The 27,932-nt window shown below is 31.8% G+C and overlaps 3 protein-coding genes and 1 long non-coding RNA gene across 8 annotated transcripts in view; 1 reads left to right on the top strand and 3 right to left on the bottom strand.

The window, feature by feature from the left end:
* The window catches only part of LOC126733581 (myb-related protein A), an 89,147-nt gene extending 79,550 nt beyond the window's left edge, over positions 1 to 9,597 (bottom strand). For 2 of the 4 annotated variants that reach the window (XM_050436928.1, XM_050436929.1), the window contains exon 1: positions 9,380 to 9,596. In XM_050436928.1, coding sequence (XP_050292885.1) covers positions 9,380 to 9,417 — 38 coding nt within the window. In that variant the 5' untranslated portion in view covers positions 9,418 to 9,596. Of the gene's footprint in view, positions 1 to 9,379 lie in introns of all 4 variants that reach the window. The other 2 variants (XM_050436931.1, XM_050436930.1) reach the window with 2 other exon arrangements.
* A 1,702-nt stretch (positions 9,598 to 11,299) lies between these two features.
* Positions 11,300 to 14,658, top strand: LOC126750521 (40S ribosomal protein S29). 2 transcript variants are annotated; one of them, XM_050460164.1, is made up of 3 exons: positions 11,300 to 11,467; positions 11,723 to 11,822; positions 14,572 to 14,658. In XM_050460164.1, the coding sequence occupies exons 1-3, from the start codon at positions 11,406 to 11,408 to the stop codon at positions 14,578 to 14,580; spliced, it is 171 nt and encodes a 56-aa protein (XP_050316121.1). In that variant the 5' UTR covers positions 11,300 to 11,405; the 3' UTR covers positions 14,581 to 14,658. The 2 variants fall into 2 exon arrangements, with proteins under 2 accessions (XP_050316121.1, XP_050316120.1); XM_050460163.1 differs by lacking the exon at positions 14,572 to 14,658 and adding an exon at positions 11,953 to 12,303.
* LOC126750522 (uncharacterized) lies at positions 11,341 to 11,800 on the bottom strand. The gene is made up of 2 exons (XR_007665743.1): positions 11,663 to 11,800; positions 11,341 to 11,564 (listed from the first exon to the last, which is right to left on the bottom strand). It is a non-coding gene; the product is annotated as an uncharacterized LOC126750522 (long non-coding RNA).
* A 60-nt stretch (positions 14,659 to 14,718) lies between the features above and the next one.
* On the bottom strand, positions 14,719 to 21,859 carry LOC126750520 (uncharacterized). The gene is made up of 5 exons (XM_050460162.1): positions 21,641 to 21,859; positions 15,344 to 15,700; positions 15,083 to 15,286; positions 14,847 to 15,031; positions 14,719 to 14,793 (listed from the first exon to the last, which is right to left on the bottom strand). The coding sequence occupies exons 1-5, from the start codon at positions 21,732 to 21,734 to the stop codon at positions 14,743 to 14,745; spliced, it is 891 nt and encodes a 296-aa protein (XP_050316119.1). The 5' UTR covers positions 21,735 to 21,859; the 3' UTR covers positions 14,719 to 14,742.
* Between the last annotated feature and the right edge of the window lie 6,073 nt (positions 21,860 to 27,932).

Below are 27,932 nucleotides of genomic sequence, written 5' to 3'. Positions count from 1 at the left end.
AAAGAACAAATTTTTCAATGCAATATTTTTTTCAATATCTTAATACTACATATACAAACAGTACAAACAGGAAAAAATATTAGGTTTATAAATTATTTTAATATAAAACTTTTTACATGTATTGTTCAAAATTACCACCTTCTTGTCTAATGAAAGTAGGTATGCGCGGAAATATAACTTATGTCATATCAACTTTTTCTTCATTTGTAAACATCTTAAATTTATTAAAATAAGAAATAATAATTGCACTTGACAAGTTGTCATGTATTATGTCAATTGAAAAAAAAAATTAAAGAACGCGTCAAAACACAGCCTACTATTCAAGAGCCTTCTATTTTATTTTTACTAATTAAATGTGTTTGTGTGATTTAGTTTTTTTCTTCTTATGTGCCTATTTATCAACCGATTTAAAAAATAATCATATCAAATTATTGAGAAAAAAAAACATGTTTCAAAAGTGGTTGTTCCCAATAATGTGCTATTTTATAAAATAAATTTAAAATGAGTGGTTGCAGTTGATTTTGACAAAGTTTCTATATGAAGTACCTGCAGTTCTGAGAATTTCAAATCTATGGTGTCAAAGCCCTTTACTACCCTTGGCAATTACTTGTAAAGCTTGCATACAGTTGATCAAGCCTTGGATCATACTTTAAATTGGAAATAAAATAAATATTAAGGGACATCCTGTATAGTACCTACCCTTTTTATTTAATTTAAATGCAAATGATTATTCCATCTATTATCCTAACCGACCCCTCTTATATTCCTTTTGTTTGGTCTCTGAAGTAGATTTTAACAATGAATCATAAGCTTTATTGTGTTTGTTGGTTATTTTTGAATACCAATTTTTACCTAAGATAGGTTATTGTTTAATATATGGTTGATTTGCATAGGGAAAATAACCATCTTTGGGCCCCAAAGCTCTGGATTTATTGTTATTGCTCATTAAATGTCTTCTTATAAGATTATTTCCTCCACAATGTGAACTCATATTGCAACATGAATATTTGTAAATTAAAAATTAATAAAAGCAACGTTTTGCCTATCATAGACAAATCTTTGGTGTTTATGTCCATTTTCTGTTTTTAGTATAGTAATTATTTGATTACATTAATTAAAGTTGTAAATAAAGACTTTTTGCTGGAGCCATAAATAATTCATTTGAGACAGCAGCTTTTCAGAATACTCTCAAGATTTTGGTGATAACACCATTATTTAAATGGGCTGAATTAAAAGATCCAGTTAACTATTGATCTAAAATTATTGAGATATTGTGTTTTTAAGAAATAATAATATAATAGTATAGAAATAAAATATAAAGTGTCAATTTGGTTTGTGGAAAGGTTCAAGTCTGGGAGATGCAATATTTGCCTTCTTGGAGGGGGTTTTCTTGAGTCTGAATGTTAGAGAATTTGCCATCTTAGTCTTCTGTGATTTTTCAAAAGCATTCATTTGCATTAATCATGAGGAGCTGCTTGAAAAACTCTTTAACTATGGTTTTAGAGGTCTTTTCCCAGAGTGGTTTCTTATCTAACAATCTTTCTTATGAGGTAGAAAACAAACTGTTAGATCCTTATAGAATTTTTATGACATATGCTCAATAGAATATAAAGGGCTTTATACTTCGCCCTGTTACTATATAATTATTTTTGCTATATATCACTGATGTATTTGCTGATTATACAATGATCCTGTGGTGAACACACTTTAGCTTTAAGACAGAAAGTGGCTAGTGCATGCTATGCTGTCAGGGCAAATGATCCAGGCTCAGAGACCACCAACAAAAAATTCTAGTATACAGGGTGCCTCCAATTAACTCGGCACTATTGGTATCTTTGTTAATATTTAAGATACAGGGTCGGTTAAATTAGCAAACTAGTAGGATTTTTTCTGTTGATTAAAATGGTGAAAACAAAAAAAAAATTGAACATCGCGTTTTCGAGAAAATGTGAAAAATGTACTTTTGTTAAATGGAATCCCCTGTATATTTTTACATAAATCAAAAGATAATAATTTTCTTAATAAAAAAGTTTATTTACACTAATAGCCTAAACCTAAAAATAACAAAGTTATAGTGATATTAATAATTTAACAAAAGAAATCAAGATTATCTGCATACCTGTTAACAGTTGCAAAAATCCTATTTATTGGATTGTTTAACAGATATGATGTTTGACAATAAGGAATAGTTCATGACCTCTAGTTGCGTAAAATGAGATATGGATTGAGAAAAGAGCCAGACGCAGAACATCTGATTAGGCCACTCAGCACTTTGTAGTGACAATGCAGTACCTAATAGACAAATAAGACATAGTTTGCCCCATACTAAGAACTATGCAAGATTTGAATAGTCTGTATCTTACAAACTTTATAAATCTGGATTAGATGTTTGCAATTTGACAACAAGGGGACCAGATTATATTTGCAAATTCAAGTTTCGATCAGACCAAAGATAGATACAACATTTTCAGTGCTAGATTTCATTTGATATTCAAATCTTGCTTCTTGACGAGACCCTCCCTTGAACATGTGCTGGATGATGATGATGATGGAATACACAATTTTTATTTTGGTGTCCATTGGAATAAGAATAGAGTGAAAGCTCCCATAAGCGGACACTCACGGTTCCGTAACTTTTGTCCGCTTATGGGAGGTGTCCGTTTAAAAGAGAGTATGTAAGTATAGAGTATAAATAACGGGGTATATTATAATCATGAGGAAAATGAAACATGTATACATGTATTAAAGTATGTATTTATGCTATATATCTATATGTATGTATACACATACAAAAACATAAATGCTTCAATACATGGTACAAGAATTTAAAAAAAAAAACATTATTCTTTAGCTTTTTGAAAAAAGTTTAAAATGTTTGTCTGATAAAATTTCACCATCTTTTGCTGAAGGAGACAATTTTCGTAATAACTTTCTAAATTTTTTAAATGTTGAAATGCAATGAAATCATCTTCAGCAAATTTTTTCAATATAGAAATATGATTTAGAGCTTCCCCATATGAATTTATAGTTTTTGAACCTCTCAGTGAGTCCACCAGTTCCACTTCTTCTTCTGAGTCGTTTGGACTACCATATTCAAGTTGGCCTGGCCGTTCTACATCCAAATTCGAAAAGTTGTCAATAGCATTTTCTTCTGTTGTTATGTTATTGTCTAAGGCCGGGAAATCATCTACTCTCTGGGGGTCTGCTACTCCTAAATGTTTGGCATGTCGCAGTAACTGAACAAGTGTCGCTAAGGACGGATCGTCTTCAGCATCGCAATAATTTTCTTCAGGAAATTCTGAGCTACATCCACTTTTTCTGAATCCAGCTTTGCCAAAACAGTTCTTAATTGTAGAGGAATTTACTTTATCCCATGCTGTTTTTATAAAATACAAAGCTTCTATAACACATTAATAGACTATGTAAGCTCAGATAAGCTTTGGACATCTTCCATTTTTGTTAAAATATGTTTTAAAATCAAATGCCGATAATAAAATTTAAAGTTCTGTATAATACCTTGATCCAAGGGCTGACGACAAACTGAAGTTGTGTTTGGCGGTAAAAATATAATTTTCACATTTTTCATTTTCAGATCACGAGGATGAGAGCATGCATTGTCTAAAAATAAAAGAACTTGTCTTTTTTGGATTCCCTTTTTCCGGTCGAATTCCAGTAACCACTCAGACATGATTTCTCAGGTCATCCATGCCTTTTTGTTGGATTTCCAAGTCGCTGGTAGATCCCAAATCGCAACGTTTTTTAAAGCAAGGGGACGAGCCGCTTTCCCGATCACAATCAAATCGCATTATTCACCGGCCATATTTGCACAGAATAAAATGGTTACTCTATCTTTAGACAACTTTCCACCCACACATGTTTCTCCATTAAGGAACAGAGTTTTGTCGGGCAATGCGCAAAAAAAAGTCCACTTTCATCTGCGTTGTACACGTCTTCTGGTTTGTAGCCAAGCAACATGGACAAAAGTTTCTCCAAAAATTGTGACACATCAACTTGATTTACTGCAGCAGCTTCGCCAGATATACATTTGAAACTCACACTATGTCTCTTGGGCCACTTTTGCAGCCACCCGTTGGACGCACTGAAATTATTATAGCCCAAAGTAATGGCGATTTCTTTAGCTTTCATTTTCACTAACGGCCCTGAGATTGGAACGTTCTGACTTCTAGCTTTCACAAACCACTCAAAACATGTTTTGTCTATAGCAAAACCTTTCTTTTTTAAAAAATCCTTCTTTTGATTTATATTAGTTCCTGATTGCCATTTATAGTATCCTGATATCTTCCTCTTATTTTTGGCAATTTCAGCTGCTTGCGTTTTCCCAATATTAAACCTCTTTGCCAAATGACGAACTGAAACACTTTTTTTGTCTAATACGTTGACAACTTCCATCTTTTCCTTTAATAAGAGCATCCTTTTTTTTGGTGCCATTTTACAGTTACAATAATAAAATATCTCAATCAACTACGAATTTGCCTGAACTGAAGATAAACCACAAGATTACATACTGGCTAGCCAACAAAATGCGTAAATAGGGAATCACCTAATATAAATCGGGGAATTACCGAAATTTATGTATGAACATATGTGCATTGCAATAAGAGGAACTAAAAATCGTCCGGGTATTAGAGTTTCGCGTCCGCTTATGGGAGATTTTTTGATCACATACAGAAAAATCTAGTGTCCGGGTCCATTTATAAAAGCTTCCGCTTATCGGAATGCATTTAACATCGAAAATGATATGCCGAAATTCGGTTCCAGGAACTTTGTCCGGTTAAAAGAGATGTCCGCTTATAGGAGCTGTCCGCAAGGAGAGCTTTCACTGTATGTGAAAGAGGCTGCAATGTCAATTTTAGTTGGCCTAATAAGTATAAAGTTTTTTTTTTTATTAAACTTAACAGAACCTCGACTTTTTTGCATTTTTATTTTCATTAATCATTGCTCTATAATTCCCAGACCGATTGAATGCAAAATAATTTGTCTTGCACATTGCCTTTTTTTCTCCATCTTTTTTCGAATGTAAGAACTTTTTGGTGGTTCAAAATTCTAAATGTTATGTGTTGAGTTGAGTTTTTAATGATATGAGGTGTTTTTTTTAATGAATGATAGGCAGATTAATTTTGTTTGAGAAAAAACTGCAGGTGCTATTTTAATCCACTTCTAAACACTTCCAACACAAACTAAAAATGAAAATAAGTAGTACTAGATATATGAAGAATTATAGCCCTAATGCAAACCTATTTTAAATTTCAAAATTCAATTGACAAATTCTCATTACTTTTGTAACCATCATTATTTTGGTTTATGTTCGTCATTAAAAAGAACTATAAATGTTATAAATTAATATGACAAAACCAGTAAAAAACAAGGCTTTGTTGGTCTAAAATGAACATGGATATCAAATAGTAAAAAAAAAATTTAGAAATTAAAAAATCTTCTCTTCAGATTTTTTTAGGTTATGTTTACTAATTGTAGGTATGTGTTGATAAACTTTGGTTTGATGAATACTCTTTTTCACTTTTAGCACTAAAACATTCCCATTTCAGGATAATAACTTTCACAAAAAACAATATCAAATTAATTAAAAAACCCTAAGAAATAGCATCTAGAAAAAAACTGATAAACCAACCAATCACATGTGATGTTGACCACAATGTTTAATTGCTCTTTTTATTCACTGAGATTCAAATAATAAAGAAAGATAATGTGCTATATTACAGACAAAATCTTGTGTGCAAGCATTCTAAAAATTAAAAAATTTATAGAAGAACCAATACATATGTATTTCTAATCAACAAAATTTTCAAATACATCAAAATATGACAAAACAGGCTTAAAAATAAGTAAAACTGCTGCCAAAAACAGAAGCTGTTTGTTGAATGTACATTTTTTTACCAAGGTATGAAAGAAAGAAAGAAAGAAAATGTGCTATATTACGTAAGACAACAAAATCTTGTGTACAAGCATCCTAAAAAGTAAAAAATTCCAAATTCACTTTAAATTTCAAATTTCAAACAAACATAACATCTAAAACACTTAAAATTACCATAAAATTTACACACATTACCAAAATTAATCATAACAAAACAGATTGAGAAAAAAAAGCATCTTTTTGATAAATTTCATTAAAAAATAAGTAAAGCTGTCAATAAAACAGAATTTAGAGGAAGTAAATTAAATTATTTAATAGGAAACAAAACTAAAACACTAAAATGATGTCAGAGCACAGGTTAAAAGGTATCATTAAAAAAATCGTCAAGGCTATAATATGCCTTGGATAATAAAAGTGATTTTAATTCCTTTTTGAATTTCTTAACTTCTAAAATTCGTCTAATACATAGAGGAACATGGTTGTAAAGTTTTTTGCTAAGGTATATAAGTGAGTTCTTGGTGAGGGAGGATGTAGGGATTGGTAAGGGAAAATTGTTAACCTGGCGAGTCATATGACCAGTGTTAGAGGGAGGTTTAGTGCATTTATGAATAAGAGTAGCTGTTTCTAAGCTAAAAAGAGAAAAAAGAGTTAGGATTTTTTGAGATATAAAGAGAGGTTTACAAGAATCTCTTAACCCAGCAGAACATACGTTTCTAACTGCCTTTTTTTGAATCACAAAAATTATGTTTAATAATCCCTTGTTCCTTAAACGGCAAGCCATTTAAGCAACAAAAAGGCAAGCCATAACGAAGATGGGACTCAATAAGAGAAAAGTACACTGAACGTGCAACTACCCCTCCCAGCTCATGCCCCGCCATTCTTACTGCAAAGCATCCAGAGGATAATTTTGATGCAAGATTTAGGATATGATCTTCAAAGCGAAGGCGACCATCAATGGTAATACCAAGGAACTCACAGCTTTCTTTGTTTTGCAAGGGGGAGTTTTCACTAAACATAAGGCCCTGAATGTCACACTTAAATCCCATAATAAAGGTTTTGCCCACATTAAATACAAGCCTGTTTGCACCACTCCGATAAAATCTTAAGATCCTTAAAAACCTGGGCTCTAACATTATCAGAATCTCTATGATTCCATAAAATGGTGGTATCATCAGCAAACTGAACCACTTTGCCCTGCAGTTTTAATGAACACAAATCATTTATATAGAGCAAAAATAATAGTGGTCCTAACGCTGAACCCTGAGGTACTCCAGTTTTAAGGGATCTGGAATCGGATAAACATCCAGATGCTGTAAATCTTTGGGTACAATTATACAGATAGGATTCCAGCCACTGCAATGCCACACCTCTAAAGCCATAATTATTGAGCTTAGACAGCAGTATTCCATGATCTACACAATCAAATGCCTTGGATAAATCGCAAAACACTGCCGCCGCGGACTCCAGAATTTAAGGACACATAGACTCTCCAAAAAGCCGAAAACAGTGTCATGAGTTCCTTTTCCCATTTGAAATCCAAACTGATTTGCAGATAAAATGCAATTATGTTGCAAAAAAGATAAAATTCTGATTTTTGCAAGTTTTTCAACTATCTTGGAGAGGGTAGCTAATATAGAAATTGGACGGAAATTACAAGGCTCACTCAAATCTCCACCCTTATAAAGAGGGATAACCACTGCCTCCTTCAAAAATGCTGGAAAGATGCCTTTTTGAAAGGAATTGTTTATGGCAGAAGCTAAGGCATTCAATGCTAAGTCAGGCAAAAGGAGTAGTAATTTTGATGATATTCCATCAGCTCCAGCTGATTTATGGTTTTTTAAGCTTTTAATTGCATCTCTAACGTCAGTAAGGCTAACAGGATAAAAGAAAAAAGAATTTTGAACTGACACTTATTGAATATAATGCAAAGGATCAATATTAGTATTCACATCCTTGAGCAATAAATGAGGAATATTACAGTAATAATCATTTAAACTATTTGGTCTTACTTCTGGTTCTGAAACTTTCTTGTGAGAATGCCTGAAGTCATTTATAATTGACCAACATTCTCTCTGCCTATTTGAGGACATATTCAAGTGGTCACTATAATATTTAACCTTTGCTGCTTTTATCGTCTTTCTATATAGAAATAGATAGACTATGATGTTTCTCATGATAAAGAATAATGTTTGCATTAGTTGTAAACTTGCACAACTTAGCCAAAAAACAGAGGTTTTTAGCTGAAGTTCTGAGGCCTGCTGTGACCCATGGTTTTCTATTTTTCATTTTAAGCCTCTTTTTAGGAAAACACTGATTGATCTTGTCACATAGCACATGAAATAACAAAGTAAATGGGTCAGGAGCCATTTCAACTGCATTCCAATTAACCAAAGCTGTAGTAGAAGAAAAATCATTAAAATTTGCTCTGTTGAAAATTCTTCCTATATAATGAGATGAAGGAAATACAGTGTTGCATGGAATCCTAGCGAGAATGGCTTCATGGTCAGAAATACCAGATGAGAGTACTCTACATGACACATCATTTAAATTTGTACACAAATAATCAATAGTAGTTGCAGATGAGGATGTTATACGCATGGGTGAAAGAACATGCATCTTCAAGTCATAAGATTCCAATATACTTAAAAGGGATGTATGATATGATGGCAAGCTTACATCAGTGAAGTTAATATTAAAGTCACCAGCCAATATAACTATGGAGTGTAGAGACAATTGGGATAATAGAGAATCAAGTTTGTCCAGGAACATACCAATATCTCCTGTGGATGGTCTATAAACACAAAGAACATATAAATTAAATCGCTTACAAAAACAAAGGGAGAATTCAAAAACCTTCTCCAACAGAAAGCTATCATACTAATTAATTTTACAGAAAAAAGCTTCAATTGTTTGTTTAACTAAAATAGCTGTTCCTCCATGTATGGAGTGTTGCCAACAAAAAATTGATATAGGAATATAATCAGATATTAAGAAACATTCGTTAGGCTTTAACCAGTGCTCAGTTAGTAATACAATATCAGGAAAATCACATGAATCAAGTAAAAGATTGAAGAATATGTGAGCAAGTTTCTGGTAAGGGAGGAAGTAGGGATTAGTAGAGGAAATGTGGACTTTAAATATATTATTGCAATTAATAAAAAATTACATAATTTTAATTTATAGTTAATATGATTATAATTATTAAAAAATATGATTTAAACAATGTTGTTAAGTTTTATTTATGTAAATTTAAAATATAATAAAAAAATAATAAAGTTACGTCATAATTAAAAGTCTAACCTAAGCCTAGAAAAGCAGCATTTATAAACAAAACCATAGGAAGAAGACAAACGCTTCTTCTAAAGCGTTAGCAACTAAATAAAAAACTAAGTAAACCCAAGGGACATTATTTAAAGAACCACATTCCAGAGTGAAGAGTCTGGTTTGCTTTATGTACAAAAGGCAATAGGGCAAGTAAATATCACTTACAGATCAACTTCATGGTGTATCTGGTAATAATTGGCCATAACACGGCAGGAATCCCGAGGGAACACTACATAAATACAAACACACACGAAACGTTTTTGTTGTTATTTTTTTTTATTATTTTTTGGGTAAACGGGCTTCGTTACCGCGCCATTTGACTGCTTTCGGTGAACTGACGTCACACAGGACACAGGTCGTAACACATTTGCACAACACAACCGCTGTCAAATGCACTGTCAACGCTGTCATCAAGCCGAGCGGGAATAAAGTGGGAAGGGAGATAAGGACTCGGATTGGTCAGTGCGGTGTTTCATGTGTAAGACTTTTTAATATAAAAATAACGGTTTGCTTATTTAAGCTAATTTTTTTCAATTTTATTTTAATTTTAAGTGATTTCTGATTTTAGCTAAATTTTAAAGTAAAAAGTCTTCGATTGAGTCTGATACGATATTATCCGAACGAACTTGGGACCGCACTTCCGGTCGCGTCAATTATATGTCAACGTCTAACTGAGTGCCTAGGAACAATAAGGCATTTTTTGCTCTTTGGCTTTTGAAAACTATAACCGATTCCAAGCGGTCTATCGGTAATTACCGTTCCTAAATGGTATTAACCAAAAACGTCCAAGCGGTTATAGTTAAAACCGCTTGAGATACGTGACGTCACCAATTAGCCCTTTATACGTCATCAATTTGGAACAGTAATTACCCACGTCCGGAGCTGTTTTCTAAACGTCAAATGTCAAAGATATTGAAATAAGTGCGGGAAAAAATAAAAACAGACAACAAATTATTTCCTTTTTAAAAATGACACAAAATTTATTATGGCTAATAAGTTTTCTTTTTCGATATTTATGTTTAAGAACTAATTACATATAATATTACTGGCGTCTGGGGTATTATTTAAAAACAAACAAAATTATGATAGTGACAGCTGACAAATTACTTCAACCAAACACGTCCAAGCCGACACGATTGGTTATGTTATAAAGGGACTGTTCAAGGTGAACCAACGGCTTAACCGCGGTTAAAACCGATAGATCGCTTGGAATCGGTTTATTTCAAGTATTTCAGGGTATTTCTAAAGTTCTAAAAAACCAATACCGCGGGAAAAAATTTGAGTTTATGTTAACATTAGTTAAGATTGACCTTAAACAAAGTTTATCTTCATTACTGGGTTTAACCAACACTAAAAAAAACATTAAAATGGAATAAGTTTCCGTTATGTAGTAGGTTAACTTTTTTATGCATTTATATTCTAAATAAATAATTTTCTTAAATTATTTGGTTTTGTACTGCGCAAGACAAAGCTAAAGATCAAAATGAAGTAATGATTTCTAGACCCCACTTATTTGTCAAATGTTATTCAGACCAATGATGAAACTTCACGTCTGTGTACGCAACTACGCAACCAACTATACATTTTAATGCTTGAAAATAATGCTTTATTACGTCATAAACGTTTTAAATTAACCTTTGAAATTTGTTTTGTGATACTAAGAAGTGTTATTTAAATAGGTTATTATGTATATCGAGAGACCACTATATGTTTAATTTATATAAACTCTATGCTTGAAAATGATTATTCTACTAATATGTTTAAATTAGGATAGCAATTTGAGAAAATAACTTAACAAGATCGAGTTAAGAATTTTTTTTTTAAAGTGGTTAGGTTTTATTATCGAGAATTGTAACTAGTTCATATAACACAAACATATATTGGTTTCTCGGCAATTATCTCTAAATAAATAACAAATATATTTTCTCAGTATCAGTACGAAAATGTTTAGAACGTTAATTTCATATTTTGTTATAAAATACAATACTAATGTCTTTTGCAGATTTAATATGTAAACCTGGTTGCATAAACTAGACGTCGAGCTTTTTATTATTTCATTTCAGTAAATGCACGAATACTCTTCTGTCAAACGTCAAATGTCATCGTAAATTTGGCAATCTAGTTCCTTTTGCTTTCAAGGTTCGCTCGTGGACGGAATTCCTTTTGGGAAAACATCCAAGAAAAAGGAAAAATGGGTTTTCAAAACATCTGGTACTCTCACCCCCGTAAATATGGACAGGGCTCCCGTTCCTGGTATGTAGAAAACCCCCCCGTAATAAATACTAAGCATCTAAGCATGCCTTCTAACCTAACCTCATGGTCCTCCCTTGTTTGTGACTCCCCATATTTCCTAACAATACGTTATCATAATGGTTTTTGGGGATTAATCATGATGCAAAACCACCCTAAATAAACCACATAAAATCCATTACCCTTTTAGCCACTTACAATTATTAGCAAAATGTTTTAGATTGAGGTTATGATATAACGAATTTCTATCTATTTTAGCCGTGCATGCTCCAACAGACACGGTTTGATCCGGAAATACGGTCTCAATTTGTGCCGTCAGTGCTTCAGGGAATACGCTAATGACATTGGTTTTAAGAAGGTAAGTCATGTTCCATTGAAGCATTTACTCAAGCCAAAACTTCTTGTAAATTAATATTTTACCTCATTTCCATCATAAAGTGTGTATACAGTCAAAATTAAGTAAGCAATTAAGTATTTTTCAATTGCAGTTCTATTGCTGGTTGGTGCATCGTTCAAAAAATTCTCTTATCCCTGAGTGTTAAAAAGAGAAACATAAAGTTGCAAGGGGAAATAATTATTTATGTGAATTTTCTATTTAAAGTCGAAGAACAGTAAAAACAAGAAAGTATTATTATTAGAGGTGCATGTAATTTATGTTTTTTTTTCAATGTAAACATTTCTCATAAGGCACATACAGAAATTTCATGTTCTAGGGATCAAATGAGAAATTTTGTGAACATTGTAAACTTTTTAATTAGGTTGTTGTCTGGCTATAACACAAATTTAGTGGTATATTCAGTAATTGAGTAAACAATAAAACATTGTTATTATTCATTTTATATTTTGATTTAATATATCTGTATTTAATTTTTATTTTTGGGTCTTTGGACTTTGGATGGTACAGGTGTCGGATTCAGTTTCATCAATCTGAACTTCCAAATTTCAGTAAAGGTCTAGTTTAGCAACTTTTCTGAAAACCTTCCATAAAATTAAGGAAAAATTGTGGAAGAATTGTTCCTATTATGTAATTTTTCAATAATGAGTACATCTCTTATTCCTATTATGTTTTCTGACATTTAATACATACCTATTACTCTTTTCAGCTGATGCTTCTGTTATTTTCAGTGGAAATGATTTTGAACAACTCTTGATGGCTAATAGATGTATAAAGATATTTCCAAATGATATGAAATCAATGAGCTATTTCTTAACATTAAAAAAACAGTATTTATGCAATTTTATTATCCTATTAGAACAAACTTAGATAAAAGCTTTAGGGGACAAAAAACAAAAGCTAATTTAGTAAATGTGGATAGTATTAGTTTTTTTTATTTCTCATTGATTGTCATCCTTCTTGGAACAACCATGTTGATCTGGTGTGCTCTAAACTGGCATCAAATTCTTATTTGGGGTAATTCAAGTAATATTAGGAAAGTACCTATTGCCCACAAAAGCATAATAAAAATTATGTATAAACTTTCCCAGACAACTTCTTGCAAACTTATCTTGTATGACATTCGAGCCTCTAGGTCAGACATTTCAGTCTCAGGTCTTTTGGGGGTCACAGGTGCTCTCTTTAAAATATTTAACTCACTTGCCTAGGTACCTCAAGGAAAGTAAATCTCATGACAACTTTTAGATCAGCCATAGCATATCTAGTTTTTATTAGTTTTAACACTTTTCTTGTAAAGTTAATTTCAATATTTTTATTTCATAACCCATTTGGAAGGTTAATTTATCTTTTAGTGTAGTGCTAATTAATTTTATTAAAAATATGCAACTATCAAATTGATGCTTCAGACCTCTTTGAATCAGCTTTGAATTCTGCTGTTCCCTGCATCCATACAAGACAATGCATTTTATTTTAACATTTATGCCACCAATTTGGCTAAGAAAGAGCCTATATATAGAGCATGCAACTGGTTTAATACTGTTCAGTTACATTTTGATGATGAAGTAACTAAATGCTTTCAACCTACTTCAGCATTTAATGACTACCTTACTTTTAGTTTTATAAAATACAAATGAATTTGATCTTGTTATGCCAATAATTTCTCCTAATATTTAGTTCTAAAAATAAAAAAGTGATTGCCTTCCAAAATTTGACATGTCACAGAGTCGATCTCGCTCAATGACGTCATAATACACAACTCGTTTGACCTTGAGACAGGCACCCCTCCTTTAATTCAGTGCAATTCTAAGCAGTTGCGGGACGATTTTTGTTGCTTTTTGTGTGCTTGACATCACACGGCAATTTCAGCTTGGCGCATAAGAAATTAAACAAGTTTGTCACTTTTCAAGATAACTACAAAAAAATTTAGGAAGTTAAAGAATATTAAATAATTAATAAATAATAAGAAATTGCATGATATTTCTGACCGGAAAGTTGCTAATTTTCTTTTTGTTATGATTTTTTTCTGTTGGACAATAAAATTTGAATTTGAATAGGAAAGACAAATTTGAAAGGCAAATCCATTTTCAATGAGATATATTTAGAGTCCTACTATACAGCTTGCAAAAAGGAGTAGTGGGCAAGACAGGACTGACATAAGTATTGACAACAAATTTATATTTTCAACCTCAAAATTTTTTGGGTCAACTACACTAAAATAAAAGGCAGTGTGTCACATACTAAGGAAACTTACCATCAAACTTACGCAGTATTTTTTTTGATTTCTTACCGTAATTTAATATTAATTCTTTTATTTTAAAATCAGTAGTTGTCCCAAAAAATTTTGAGGTTGAAAAAGACACAAATTAGTCCTCTTTCCTGCTCTTTTTTTGAACAATTAACTATTGTAGCTATCACTAAAAATTTGATGGGTATGCAGTAAATGAACAATTTTAATTATTAGAAATTATAATTAAAATTCTACTTTAACTGCCATTAGGAGCGAGTAACAAGGTAGAAGAAGAATTATTTAGTTATATGATACCATGCAATAAAAAAACTTATCATGCCCTTGCCACCATATTTGTGCTTGTTGATAAAAGCTACATTTTAAACTTAATAAGTCTTCTATAACAAATTTTCATGCTGGAGAGTTAATTATAACTTACAAACCAAACACTTAATTATTTATTCATGTATTTTTTTTTTGTTTCAGCTGGACTAGAGAGCTTGCTGCAACATTTTTAATATAATGTAATTTAATTCATTTTATACATATTAAATAAGTTACAGAAAGCCTCAATATTACTTTTATTTATTCCCTTACCTACCAAATTTCTTTAAAAAAAATACTTTTATTCATAAAAAAAATATATATATACAAATACTAAGAAATTCTTTCAATAAACTTCCTTGCAGCATCCTCTGGAATGATTCTCTATAAAAAAAAAACTAATTAATATCAAGTTAACAACAATATCCCACACTTACTTGTCCTAAATCAGCTACTAAAGCCAACAAAGACTTCTTTGGAGGCCTACAGAACTTCCTGCCCTTCTCCTGACAGCACAAATTAGGGAAACAATCCATTGGGTTCTGGCATGCCTTTGGGTGCAAGTCCAAATGGGCTGGGGGCGGTGGGGTGCATTGCATATAACTAGTCATAATTTTCAATGCTAAAAAATTTTAATTAAATTTTGCTTACAAGTTATTAAAGGAAGTTTTACGTTCCAAGACTGGCGAAGGTAACGGCAGCTTTTCCCATACCGGAATAGGGGTGCGACAATATCTCACCCTTTCACCACTAGGGAGGGTCTCACCACAACATATCCTAGGAGAACATTCGTCATCTGTGAAACACTCTTTTACTTCTGAGAGTTCTGTTAGTGGATCTTTGGGGCATTTGGGCTGAATTATTCCGAAGAATATAGCTAAAAAAAATTTATGGATTAAGTATTGTTAAGTATCTATTAATTTATAAGACCTACGGTCATGTATTGGGTCTGTTTTTGTGGGCTTTACTCCTTTGAGGCAGCGGCCGTCACAGCATAGCATATCCTTCCCTAAAAAGCCACAATTTACAGTGGCAAAGCATGGTAGAGACAGGAAGGGCTTAGGAGAGTCTTTTGGGGGGCAAATGTAATCCGGCCACGGTCTTAAGGTGAACGGAGCCTCAGTGGTGCTCGTAGCAATGGTTGTTCGGTTGTTTAATGCTTCTAAAGCTTGGGTTTTAATGTTTGCTGGGGTTGTTTTTGATTCATCATGCCCCTCCTTAATTACCAGGACAGGTTTGCTACTTGATTTGATTAATTTTTGGTCTGGTTCGTGGGGGATTTCGTTCTTTTCTGAAAATGTAAAGGAATTGCAAGGTTGTTAATATAATAAGAGTTAATTGTCTTGTGTTTTTTACGCCAGACTTCCTCTCAAATTATTTCACTTTCATAATTAATTGCCAACCTTGCTCTGAATTAGTAATAAGTGCATAGTATATAGTATACAATAGACTTGCATATTTTTGTATAAAGAAGAGAAGAGGTTTTGGTAATAAGATTCATATTTTATGATAGTCAGGCTAGTGATAGTAATGGTTATCACTATATGCCCATATAGCTATTCTGGTATGATGCCATACATAAAATACCTCTTCACAGAGTATTTTAAATAATCGTTCTGGTAAGACCTAGTTCACATGGCTTCCGCTGAATTGATTAACAATAATAATAAGACGTTTATTAGTCAAATGACACTAGGGTAAAGGAAGGAGGACAGGGATGTGGAATATTAATTATTTTTTTAAACAATTCATTTGTTCTTTGTTACGTAGTGGAATTTTAAATAAATTTTTACGCCTTATATTAATGTTATGCACATCTATTCGGTAACTAACTTTTTTTAGCAAATGAGGAGACTGAAATTGAGTGAGACTGATTTTGTAAAAGAAACAAAAAGAATGCAATATTCGTTCATTGTCCATAGTAAGCCAGTTAGCGTCTTTTAACTTATGATAAATATGTTCATGTCCTTTTATGCCAAATACAATTCTGAAGCATGAATTCTGAAGTTTTGCGTTTACCAGAACTGTCTAGAGAAGGCCCGTGCATAGAATTGCAAAAATTGAGCGGCAAAAATAGTAAGGCATCGCAAAACATTCTTTTTATAACTGGATTTAGAAAATACCTCTGCAAGAAAATTGTTTTTATTTGGGAGTAACTAGTTCTTAGTTTAGGTGTAACATGTTCTTTAACCCTAAGCTTCTGATGTATAATAAGTGCGAAATTTTTTGCATCATTTTTAAGAGATATGTACTTATTATTTATATGTAAATTTAAATTATTTCAAAGGTTAGCACGAATATTAATTATGCAGTTGATTTAGCAGGATTTATTTTTAAAATAAGTTTTTGGGTTTCTACATATAATTATTCAAATCCTAGTAGGTCGCCTACGAATTGTATGTCGATTTTAGTTAGACTTTGGACATTTTTTTAACTTCGATATGAATAATTGGTCAGGTTACTCTAAATCGCAATAAAATATGCATTTTTAAACGCCGTACTACTGCTAAAATTGGCGAGCTCTTTGAAAAATCTTGTGTTCTATTAACTGCTGCTGAGATATGTGCGTTCACCGTTTAGACAGGTCTATCTCTTGTTTTTGTAAAAGTTGTAAAGGTGAGTTTCCCATAACTGACCTATCCCAACAGTATGAACCTCTCAAAAGTCAATTTGATGAAAAACTCAAATACATTTTAATCTTGAGGCATAGACCTCGAGGATTTTGAATTGAATCTTGCATCAAAATTAAGAGTGTTGGGGATGATAAAATGAAAGATGTTCACATGAAACGACTGCAAAGAACAACTAAAACTTCAACTGAAAAACAACTGAAACTTGGATAGAAGTATTTTTGTTGTTTTTTGTAGCCTGACAGAGAATCAAATTAGCAGTAGAACTTTTTTTACACAACTTTCCATTTTTTTTGGAATATGTATTGATTTGGAAATCTAAACTCCACGAAGGACTTACCTCACCACAGGAAATCGTCCCTCCATAACCCTTTCCAAGCCCACTAGAATAACCCTTCCATTTTACAAAATTCTAGGTAATTAGCAGGAGGCACTCATAGATCTTATAGGTCGTGGTACGTATTGTTTCACTCTTCTAATCTAATCTACAGCCCACAGACTGCTGAACATCAATGACATAGATTATGAAGAGGAACGACCTCGATATGGTGAATCTGACACTATCTAGGCAAAGCTTCATTTACTCAAGTTTATTCGGATACGTACGGTATAATTTAAGTTGTTTAAAATGAATTTCATAGGATATGCAATCGTAGGCCTTCGTGGCGTCACAAAAGATTGTTCCAATCTGAAACCCTAAGCGTTCCTTTTTGATTAGATTGTCTGTCAGACAGAATCGGTAACAGAAAAATGCGGAGATCTAACTGATCGTGTTAATTTGTTAAAAGCAAATCATATGTATTGAAAAGGCGTCTTTAAGGGTAACGTTAACCATATAACCGATGATGTATTTTTAAAGTTGGCATATGTAAAACATTGTATATTTTGTGATTAATTTGAATATTTTAATTAAAGAGGCAAAAAGATTAGTTGATGATGTTAATTCAATTAAACTTTTACTATCTTGAACATACGGGGTTTTAATTAATGTCATTGAGATATTTTATCACGAATGTTACAAATTGTCACTCTGACAATTGTTGTGACACCAGACGACTATGCATGCACCAAGGTACCCAAATCGATCTGCAACTGTGATCTACGGACGTTCGATAATGGTTTGTTTAAGAAATCCGCTCATTTAGCAGGAGCAAATAAAATAATAAAACGGAACGATTAGCACTCCTGAAATCGGGGAAGCACTCTGGAATGCAGTAGAAGATGAACCTCTACGAGAAAAATTGCCGCAACACTTTCATTCTTTCAGTTGTGCTTGTCTGAAAAATTTTAATAGGATTCTGAGTCCTTGGATGGGCGAAAAAAATTCCCAGGGACGGTCTTCAGTAAATATGTAGTCAGGCATTATTGGAGCTTATTTGATAGGACTATTTTTTCTATTAGCAAGGCTAAAAGGACATCTTGTTAGAGAAGCAAGAGATGTAGATCATGCACGATGGTGCACCAACGCATTTCAGCAGCATAGAGAAACCAAAACAACTTCCATAAAATTTTTAATAACCGCTGGATGTCCACTAAATCATTATTTTATTTTAAATAAATTTAATTTTTTTTATCTGATTTTGATAATTCTGTGACTTTGTCTAAAATAAAACACAACACATTCAAATAAAATATATTGTTTCGCCTAATTTTTATTTCGCCTACGCTTAATTTTAATCGAGGGCTATTTTTGCAAATAAATCGAAAACGGTAACAGATACAAAATGAGTGCAGAAAGCTAAACAACTGAACAGAATACAAATTTCATACCGAAATTTCGATAGGGTGCTTCAAAAAAACAAAATTCTAATTAAAAATTGTAAAAATGTATTAAATTCCATAGAATTATCACTAAAGAGAGAAATCGCAAAATACGAGAAAAAAATTGAAACTGCCACCAGAAACATAAAACGAGTCCATTTTTTTTCATACCTTGCCAATTATTACTTCTCTGAAATATCCATCTAGCCATTAATTTATACTCACATAAAAAATTACTTACGAAATAAAAAAAAATCTTGCATTCATTGCTTACAAAATTAACATACCTTATATTAATATTAAATATGATGAACGAAATAGATTGCTAATTATTAAAAAATGGAGATTCAACGAAAAAAGGTTGATATTTTAATAACATATATACAAGGTGTTTCATTATAATGGAGGCAAGGCACAATATCTCAGTAAAGTCCAGTTCAGAGATTTATTAGAATCTTTGATGTGTCGCAGATGCGGAACCTAATAGTCCGTGAGCCTATGTCGTATTTATTGTCGCATGATATAGAATTTATTCTGATCAGTTCTCTCTAACAGATTTTAATAATGCTGATACTGCTGGCTTTATAGTACAATACATATTTATTTAAAAATTTGTTTTGTCATTATTTTTCACATGAATCATTCAGAGAATTTCTTTATAAGGTTTGCAATGCCTATTTTTTTACTTTATTTCATGCTCATATCATACCACTTCCTATGTTCAGTAAGACGAGACATAGGTATAGAGACCAACAGATCCTAGCACCCAGAATGAATCATAGTGAATGTTTTTGTTATAAGTTGTTTTTTTTTTTAATTTTCTGTAGGCATTTGTCTTTGAGTCAAGTTTTTTTTTCAATATTATAGTTCCAAGTTATGTTGTTAGTATTATCGGAGACCAACAAATATATACTATGTATGTGATATATGCTATACTATAAGTTGTTTTCATTTTCAAAGAGTTTATTTAATATTGCAGATAGATATATTGTTTTTTTAGATAATACTCTGTTATAGAATATTTCATTAGTTTTTAAAATATGTTTAATTTTTCTTTAAGAAACAGAAAGAAATATATATTAAACAAAGATAATACATTCAGCAGTGAAATTTAGATTTTTTTACAAAGAATATTTATAGAATATTTAATATTTAATTCAAGAAAAAAATAGAAAAGTGCAATGTAGACTATCATAAAAACATGCATGCAGATATATTTGAAACCTGGTTTGAGAAAACATTAATTCCAAATTTAAAGGAAAACAGTGCTGTTGTACAGAATTGTTATGGATAATGCATCATACCATTCAAGGCTTTCTGAAAAAATCCAAACCAAACACATCTTTACATGAATTGGAAATTGAGACATTTTTATTAAAACATAATCTTTATTTTCACGAATCTTATACAAAGAAACAATTATTGGAAGTTGTAAATACCAAATCATAGAAAAAGCAGTATGTAGGAGATAACATGGCTAAAAAGTATGGTCATACTGTCCCAGACTTCCTCCGGATTATTGTATATTTAATCCTATTGAGTTGTTTGGGAACAACTAAAAAGGAGAATTCGCAGGAAACATCAGTATCCACATTTTAATCAAAAATTATACATTTTATTAAGGAGGAAGTTATGAATTTAGGAAAAAATTATAAGATATGAAGAGGAATATCGTAATTTGCATCAGATTATTTTGAATGGAGGGGACCGTTTCATTATAAATTTAAATAAATAAGTTATAAATTTTAATCCAGGAGTTTTTTGGACAAAAAGTTTGAACAAGAAGTTTCGTCCTCCCTCTTTACAACTTTTATTTTAAACAAATTCATAATATTATAATCCCCACCTACAAAAAAACTTTTAAATACAATCTAAAATAACTTAAATACGGTAGGACTTGGAGTAGGAGTGTACAACATTACATATGAAATATGTATAGAATTTGACAAGGTGTCCAGTTTAGAATTATGTCCATGGGAATATTGGAAACCGTTAAAGATACAGGTTGGACCAAATGAGAAAGAAGTTGTATATAAATAATCAAGTTTTATATAACTAATTTACTTCCTTAAACTCAGAACAGCAACGTATATATATGCGAAAAAAGTGCCTTTTATAAAATCCTTTATATGTTGTTTATTATAAAATATACAATAACGCCATTCTAAAGTTGTGGGTACGAATTGAGCGAGAATTTGAAAATAATCAAATTTTGTTTTTCTTTTAGGTGTCATATTGAACATGAAATTCCCCTATAGAAATACTCCTCAACAATATATAACATGTTTATGATCGGTCAAGATAAAATTATGCATAAAGTAAGTAAGGAAATTAATAAAAGAATTAAAAACTCTTAATGGGAGTAACCATAGAAAAAAAATGGTTCTTTCAGACAGTTTAGATGATATGCCTCTCACATTCGTGAATTATTCATGCATCCAACCGCGGTCTAAAGATGTTCAGATCGGCAAGATGAGGTATTGAAAATTTGCCAGAAATAATTGCATTTATATAAACATTAAATTAACGACTAGTTAAATTTAATTCGGGTAAGGATCTATTTTATTCTAAATTCTTTAAAAAAACAGTCTTTATTAACTAAAGAAGCTTCATTAACTAAAATTAAAATAATTATATACATTGTGATTTTTACACAAGACTTCCTCTCCAGGCTCTTTCATAACCACTCGTCAACCTTGTTCTAAATTAAGGGGAAAATGGCAAAATACGCATTAATTTGCATATTGATTTTTCTTAATGAAATGATGCAACACCAATTTTTTTTTGTACCCAAACGATCACATCTAACTTGATTAAATGTTTCTTATGTAATGACAAACCTGCTAAAAGATCGATTTTCTCTTGTCCGGACGACGACGGTACCACCACAAGTATGACACACAAAAACTGCCAATATTCATATATTTTGATCATCACGGAAACTTAAGGTGATGGGTTAAAAATATTATGCATTTGGTATATATTCTATACCACCGACTTAGGTTGTTTTCAAGAAGTAAACAGTACTTGTTTGCTTTCACAGGAGAAGTGGTAGCAGCAGTCGTACCCCCGGCATTTCGTATATGTTAAGATCATTGCGTAATTGTATTTATAGATATATATTATAGTTATGTTGGTTCTTGAAGGTTTTGTGTGCTAATTGTTATTAAAAATAGAAATAGTTATTAAAGAAAATCTAAAGTTTGTTCTAGTATCTTGTGCCGTTACATCATAATGGTTCTTTTCTCTCTTTTACATATTCATTTAATAAGAGAAAATTTAAGTCAAGATGAAAATATCTTGTGATTTTATTATTTATCAAGCATTTCAGAAGTAATAATTTATAAGAAGTCAATGCGAACGGCTTTTATAATTCATATTTGGGTAAGAGCCGATATGCTCCATCCGAGGATTGCACTAAGTATAAAAATATTAACTGTCCACTCTTCGTACGTCGAAAACGGGCTGCCAAGTACCCTTCTTGTATTTTTCTGGAAAAGTGATTAATTCATTACAGATAGTGGATAAACATAGTTCCGCACCCTTTAAATCATTGTTGATGTGTTTCAAGCTTCTGAAATGATTTTTAATTTATTCCAGGCAGTTGGTGTAATTTTTCTCAAGGTTTTTTTGAACTTCTTGTATATATCTAATTTTTTCCAGGGACTTGGGATAACCTGTAACATTTATTCAGACACTTAAAATAATATTTCATGATTTCAAGTTCCTAAAATAATTTTCGACTTTTTCCAGGTAGTGGCGTGAATTAAAAAACTTTTTAAATTTTCCTTATATTGTTTTGTTCTCATAAATTGTATTATTTTTCGAGATGATGGAATGTCGAATGGAATATCTATGAATTACCTAAGAACGATAGTCATTTTTTAGATATTGATCCTTGCTTATTTCGCTTGGAGGAAATTTAGTTCGAAGAGTTCTAAAAACTGACCAGTCCAAATTTCCTGAAACTCGGAGCTATATTGTCTATTGTCGAAAGGGCCTTTTTGGAGATCAATCCTGTAGGATTGCGGTCTTTGCCCTATTGAATGTTTCACGCGGTACCTTCCTAGTACTTAAACGGCTCCGACGCATCAAGTCGAGATAATCACGACTAAACAAAACAAAGAAACTCCCCACGCCCCAACCAAAGTTTTGAAAATTATTGAGAACTTATTATGCTGGATATTTTTTGATATAATTCAGTGTCATAAAATGTTTTAAATTAAATGCATAATTAGGAGTATAATTAATGGAAGAGTAGTGTGCTTGGCGATTTTAGTATTTTTTTAAAATGATCCAAATTTCCAATAATATTCTACTATTTAGAGGAATAATTTTCAAATTGTATTAAGTACACCTTCAGCATGGCCAAAAAGAAATAAATAAAGATTTTTCCTATTTACATTACTTTCTGTCTGTTAAGAATTCCGCCCTTTAAATTAGTCCCCAGGCAAGTCTGATATGACCTCATTTTATTTCCTGGGAAACGATTTGTTTCTCTAATTTTCATATTGATTTTGTTCACTTAATTAATTTTTTCTTCTATCTACTTTAAATATTGTGTATTATCTTCATTTGCAATTGTTCATTTAGGGATGGCAGTTGGAGTTATTTTTTACAGGTACTTAAAGAAATTTGTAAGTGTTACAAGCTCCTGGACTAATTTTTTCAAGTAATTTGAGTTATTTTTGTAGGCAGTGTAGGACATTTTTCATGCCTCAAGCTCCTGGAAAAATGTTTAATTTTTAAATATTTTATGCAGATGAGATTATTTTTCATGGATTTTAAATGTTTGAAATAATATTTGAATTCTTTTAATCAATCAAATAATTTTTCATGATTTTTAAGATCCTGGACTAATTTTTTTATACGCCTATTAGGAAATATGTGCATTCCGAAATAGTTTTTAATGAAGAAATAGCTTCATTTTTTATTTACTGCCAATATTAGATCATTTTTATTTTTTTCCAGAACTTTGAAAGAAAATGTATGGGATTTCCAGGTTCCAGAAGTATTTTTTAATTTTCCAGCTAGTTGTGATTATTTACACTTTTGAATTTTTTTCAGTTTGTAATTGGGTATCAGTTTTATTTTTCCAGTCAGTGGAGGACATTTTTCAGGACATCCGTCAAGCTCCTGGAATAATTTTTTAAACGACTATTAAAAAATATATGCATTCCAAAATTGGTTTTTGATGAAGAAATAGATTCATTTTGTAATTACTAAGAACATTGAAATCATTTTTATTTCTTTCCAGTTGTTTTTTTTAAAGTTGAAAAAAATGTATATGGCATTCAGGTTCCTAAAACATTTTGTAATTTTTCGAGGTGGTTGGGGTTACCTTTGAAATTTTTCTACTTACTTCAAAAGATTGTTGAAACGTCTGAAATAATTTTTAATTCAAGGCAACTGAGGTAATTTTTTTCAGACTTCTGATACTTAATTTAATTTTTTCCATAAAGTTAAGGTAAGCTGTAAATTTCTTTTACATTTAAAATATTTGTAATGGTTTCGAGCCTGTTGAATAATTTTCCATTTCTTCCAGGGATTGGAGTAAATTACAAAACTTTTCAAATTTTTTCAGGTAATCATATATTTTGTTTCGATTTGCTAGAATATTTTTAAATTTCTTTCAAAAAATGCAGTTGGAATATTTAAAGAAAATATATATGTTTTCTATTCCTAATAATTGGAATAATTTTTTATTTTTCCAACTGGTTAAGTTCACTTTTAAAATTTTATGTAGTTAAATTGATTTTTCATGTATTTTAAGCTCCTAGAAAAATGAATAATTCATTCAAGGTAGTTCGGGAGATCTTTGTAATTGTTCCGCATATATAAAATAATTTTTCTTATGTTTTAAGTATAGTAATTTTTCATTTCTTCCGGGCAATGCCTGCCTAATTAATTTTTCCTGGCGGTAGAAATAACGTTACAGTAAGACACATGTGTGTCGCAATTTTTGAAAGAACAAAAATACAACGTTTTTTCTATTAGGATAAATGGTTTTAACTGTTATTCAAGAAATACTCTATAGATTACAATACATGTAAAATTGTATTGAGGGAATTTCGCGTTTTTGACTTTGTCTTGTGATGGCATGGCTTTATAATAAACCTCCAGAAATCTCTTGAGAACACGAAAGTTGGGATTGCATGGGATTACATGTAATAAGGTTTAAATATTGTAAAGTTGCATTGCAATTGCTTAAAATGTAGGAATTTCATCAATCTAGGATTTACGGCTTTAAACCAACAAACGGATTTAAAGCTTTTCGAAAAAACTTATTTAAGCATTAAGTCCTATTGTCCAAATGGTTATAAAATACACCAACATTTTAACATTATTGTTGTTTCCCTTTTTGGTTGCACAAAATGATTAGAAAAATGGCGCCGGGTGATGACGATACGTCAGAGCTCGTACATAAAAAGTGCAAATATTGCAAAAGTGGAGTCGAAAAAGTTTTTGTAAGTGTTTAAACTGTGTAACAGTGTACCATCTTGTGCACTTTGAAATACGGGCCTAATCATGGTAGTGAGAAAGTGGTAGCAGAAACCTTGTTCAATGTGCCAAAACATCGCGGGAAGAGGAGGTAAACCATGCCGTCAGCAAGTTAACTGATCAAAAAATAAGGAGATTGATGCCCTATGTGCAAGAATACATTAATTGGCAAGCCAATTAACTGATTCTGATGTTATTCATTTTACTAACATATCAGATCCTGAAATAAATACCAGCAAAAGGTCGCCTAGACTCAAAAATGACGACAATACAATTGAAAAGTTTTTGTCTGAAAATCTTTTACTCCGTAAACTAGTTCATGAGATGGAGTCTAAAAACAATATTTTAAGAGAAAATGCCGCTCTACTTATAGAGAAACTGATCTCTTATCTAAAAGAAACACCTTGGCACCAGTATTGGGATTCTCAGATTCCGTCGATTCCGATCCTACTAGTCAGTCTGCCTCTCGACCATCATACTCTAACGTAACAAATGGCAACTCCCAAAGCTCCAGCGATGTCAACACAGCCCACACCAATTGTGCTGCCAAGCCCCCGGCCGAACCCAAAGTTACCTCAGCACCAGTGAACCACAAACTAAGTCCTGCTATGGTTAAAGCTGCTATTCATCAAGCACAGACTGTCAATGTGTGATTGTCAAGTTAAAATATAAGAGGAGTATATTTTACATATCGGCAGTATACTTTCCACCTAATAGTAATCTAGATCTATATTTTAATTACTTTAATTTACTTGAAGGCATTTTAAATGATGATGAATATTTATTAATTTTAGGAGATTTTAATTTACCATTTTACTTGATATGTGATAATGATGAACTGTGATAATGATAGAAGCATCTTACTCTACGAGTTTCTAAACTTCAATAACTAAGTCCAATACAATGACATTAAATATGCTAGACACAGATGTCTTGACTTAATTATTTCAAATTTTGGGTTTGTAGGTGTCTCATTAATCCATTAGTGGCTGACGATTTGCATTATCCCGCTGTTGAATTTCATATCCCTCTGGAAGACTCAAGCGAGACCAAAGAGCCATTAAAGAAGAAGTACTCATATCACTACCAGAAAGGTAATTTTGATCTGCTGTACCATCTAGTAAAAAACTCTAATTGGTCGGACCTGTTTGAGTGCGAAAATGTTGATAATTGTCTTGATTTATTTTATAAGCAATTTTACAGTCTTCTAGACCAAGCTATGCCTAAATATGTAGTCAGAGGGACTATCAATAAGTCAAAGTTTCCTTCCTGGTACTCTTTAAATCTAATTAAAAACATGAAATAAAAAATCAACTGCATAAAATAATACAAAAAAATCAAACAAACTGTCCAGATAAATTCATATAAGTTATTAAGAAAAAACATAAAACTACAAATTACAAATAAGTACAGGCTTCACAAACAAAATATAGAAGCAAATATAAATCCAAGATAAAATAAGATCGAAGTTCATGCTGGCAGTTTATATGCTCCAAATCTAAAACAGGTGGAATCCCTAGAGAAACGAACCTCAATGACTACCTATAGTACTTCTCAAGACATTGCCGATTGCTTTGCACAGTTCTTTGTTTCTGTATTTCAGGTATCCGACCAGCCAGGTAGTTTTGGGGCGGCCCCTGATGAACCCGAATTTAATTTCCCTGCAATAGCTGAGCTTGATGTCTTGAGTGGTATAAAAAAATTAAAAGCCAAAAAGTCAACAGGCACAGACAGTATACCAGGTTATATCTACAAAGGTTTAGCTGACTTTTTAGCAAAGCCATTGGCACATTTATTTAATCTGTACATAACGAGCAAGCAATTCCCACAAGCACTGAAAACAGCTTTCGTCACTCCTATACATAAAAGTGGCAAAACAAATGAAATAAAAAACTAGAGACCTATAACCCTTATTAATGTCATAGGAAAAATGTTCGAACTAATTTTATGTGAAAACCTAACGAATCATTTCAAACCAAGTATTTCTAAATTTCAACATGGCTTTGTCAATGACAAAAGAACTTTCACCAACCTTTGTATAATGTCTGAATATGCCTCACAAGCAACATCAAGCAAAGCTCAGATAGATGTAATCTACCGGGTGGTGCGACGCCGAGCGGAACCTAGGAAAACCCATGTAAATTTTAAGGGGGTCAATTATTGGCTTTCCTGTACAATTTTTGGTTCAGGTAAAACCAAACGGGCACCAGTAAAATGAATATTATCACTGACGTGAGGAAAAGTGTCAATAAATCAATAACAGTCGATATTTGAAAACAAGTATGAATTATTCAATCGACGAAAAATAGCCATAATTAAGTGGCATTATGAAAGAAACAGTTTTAGAGCAGTATCTGAAATGTTTTCAGTTCATTTCCCCACCAAGCCCATTCCATCTATTTCAACTATTAAACGTATTGTCAATAAGTTCGAGTCCAAAGGTACCGTAATAAATAATTGTAAATGTTCAACTCGATGGATATCGAAAATAGAGCTGAAGAAAGAGAGAACAGAGATCTTAATATTCTACTGAGTGTGGAGGAAAACAAGATGGTTAGTACGAGGGTTCTTGGGCAAGAGGTAAATAAACATTATACAACGGTATTGCGCACTTTAAAAAAACACAAATAT

Source organism: Anthonomus grandis, chromosome 2, assembly GCF_022605725.1.
Source record: "Anthonomus grandis grandis chromosome 2, icAntGran1.3, whole genome shotgun sequence".
In the NCBI taxonomy this organism is placed as follows: domain Eukaryota; kingdom Metazoa; phylum Arthropoda; class Insecta; order Coleoptera; family Curculionidae; genus Anthonomus; species Anthonomus grandis.
The sequence above is the reverse complement of the archived record's forward strand: the minus strand, read 5'-3'. Positions and strand labels throughout refer to the sequence as shown.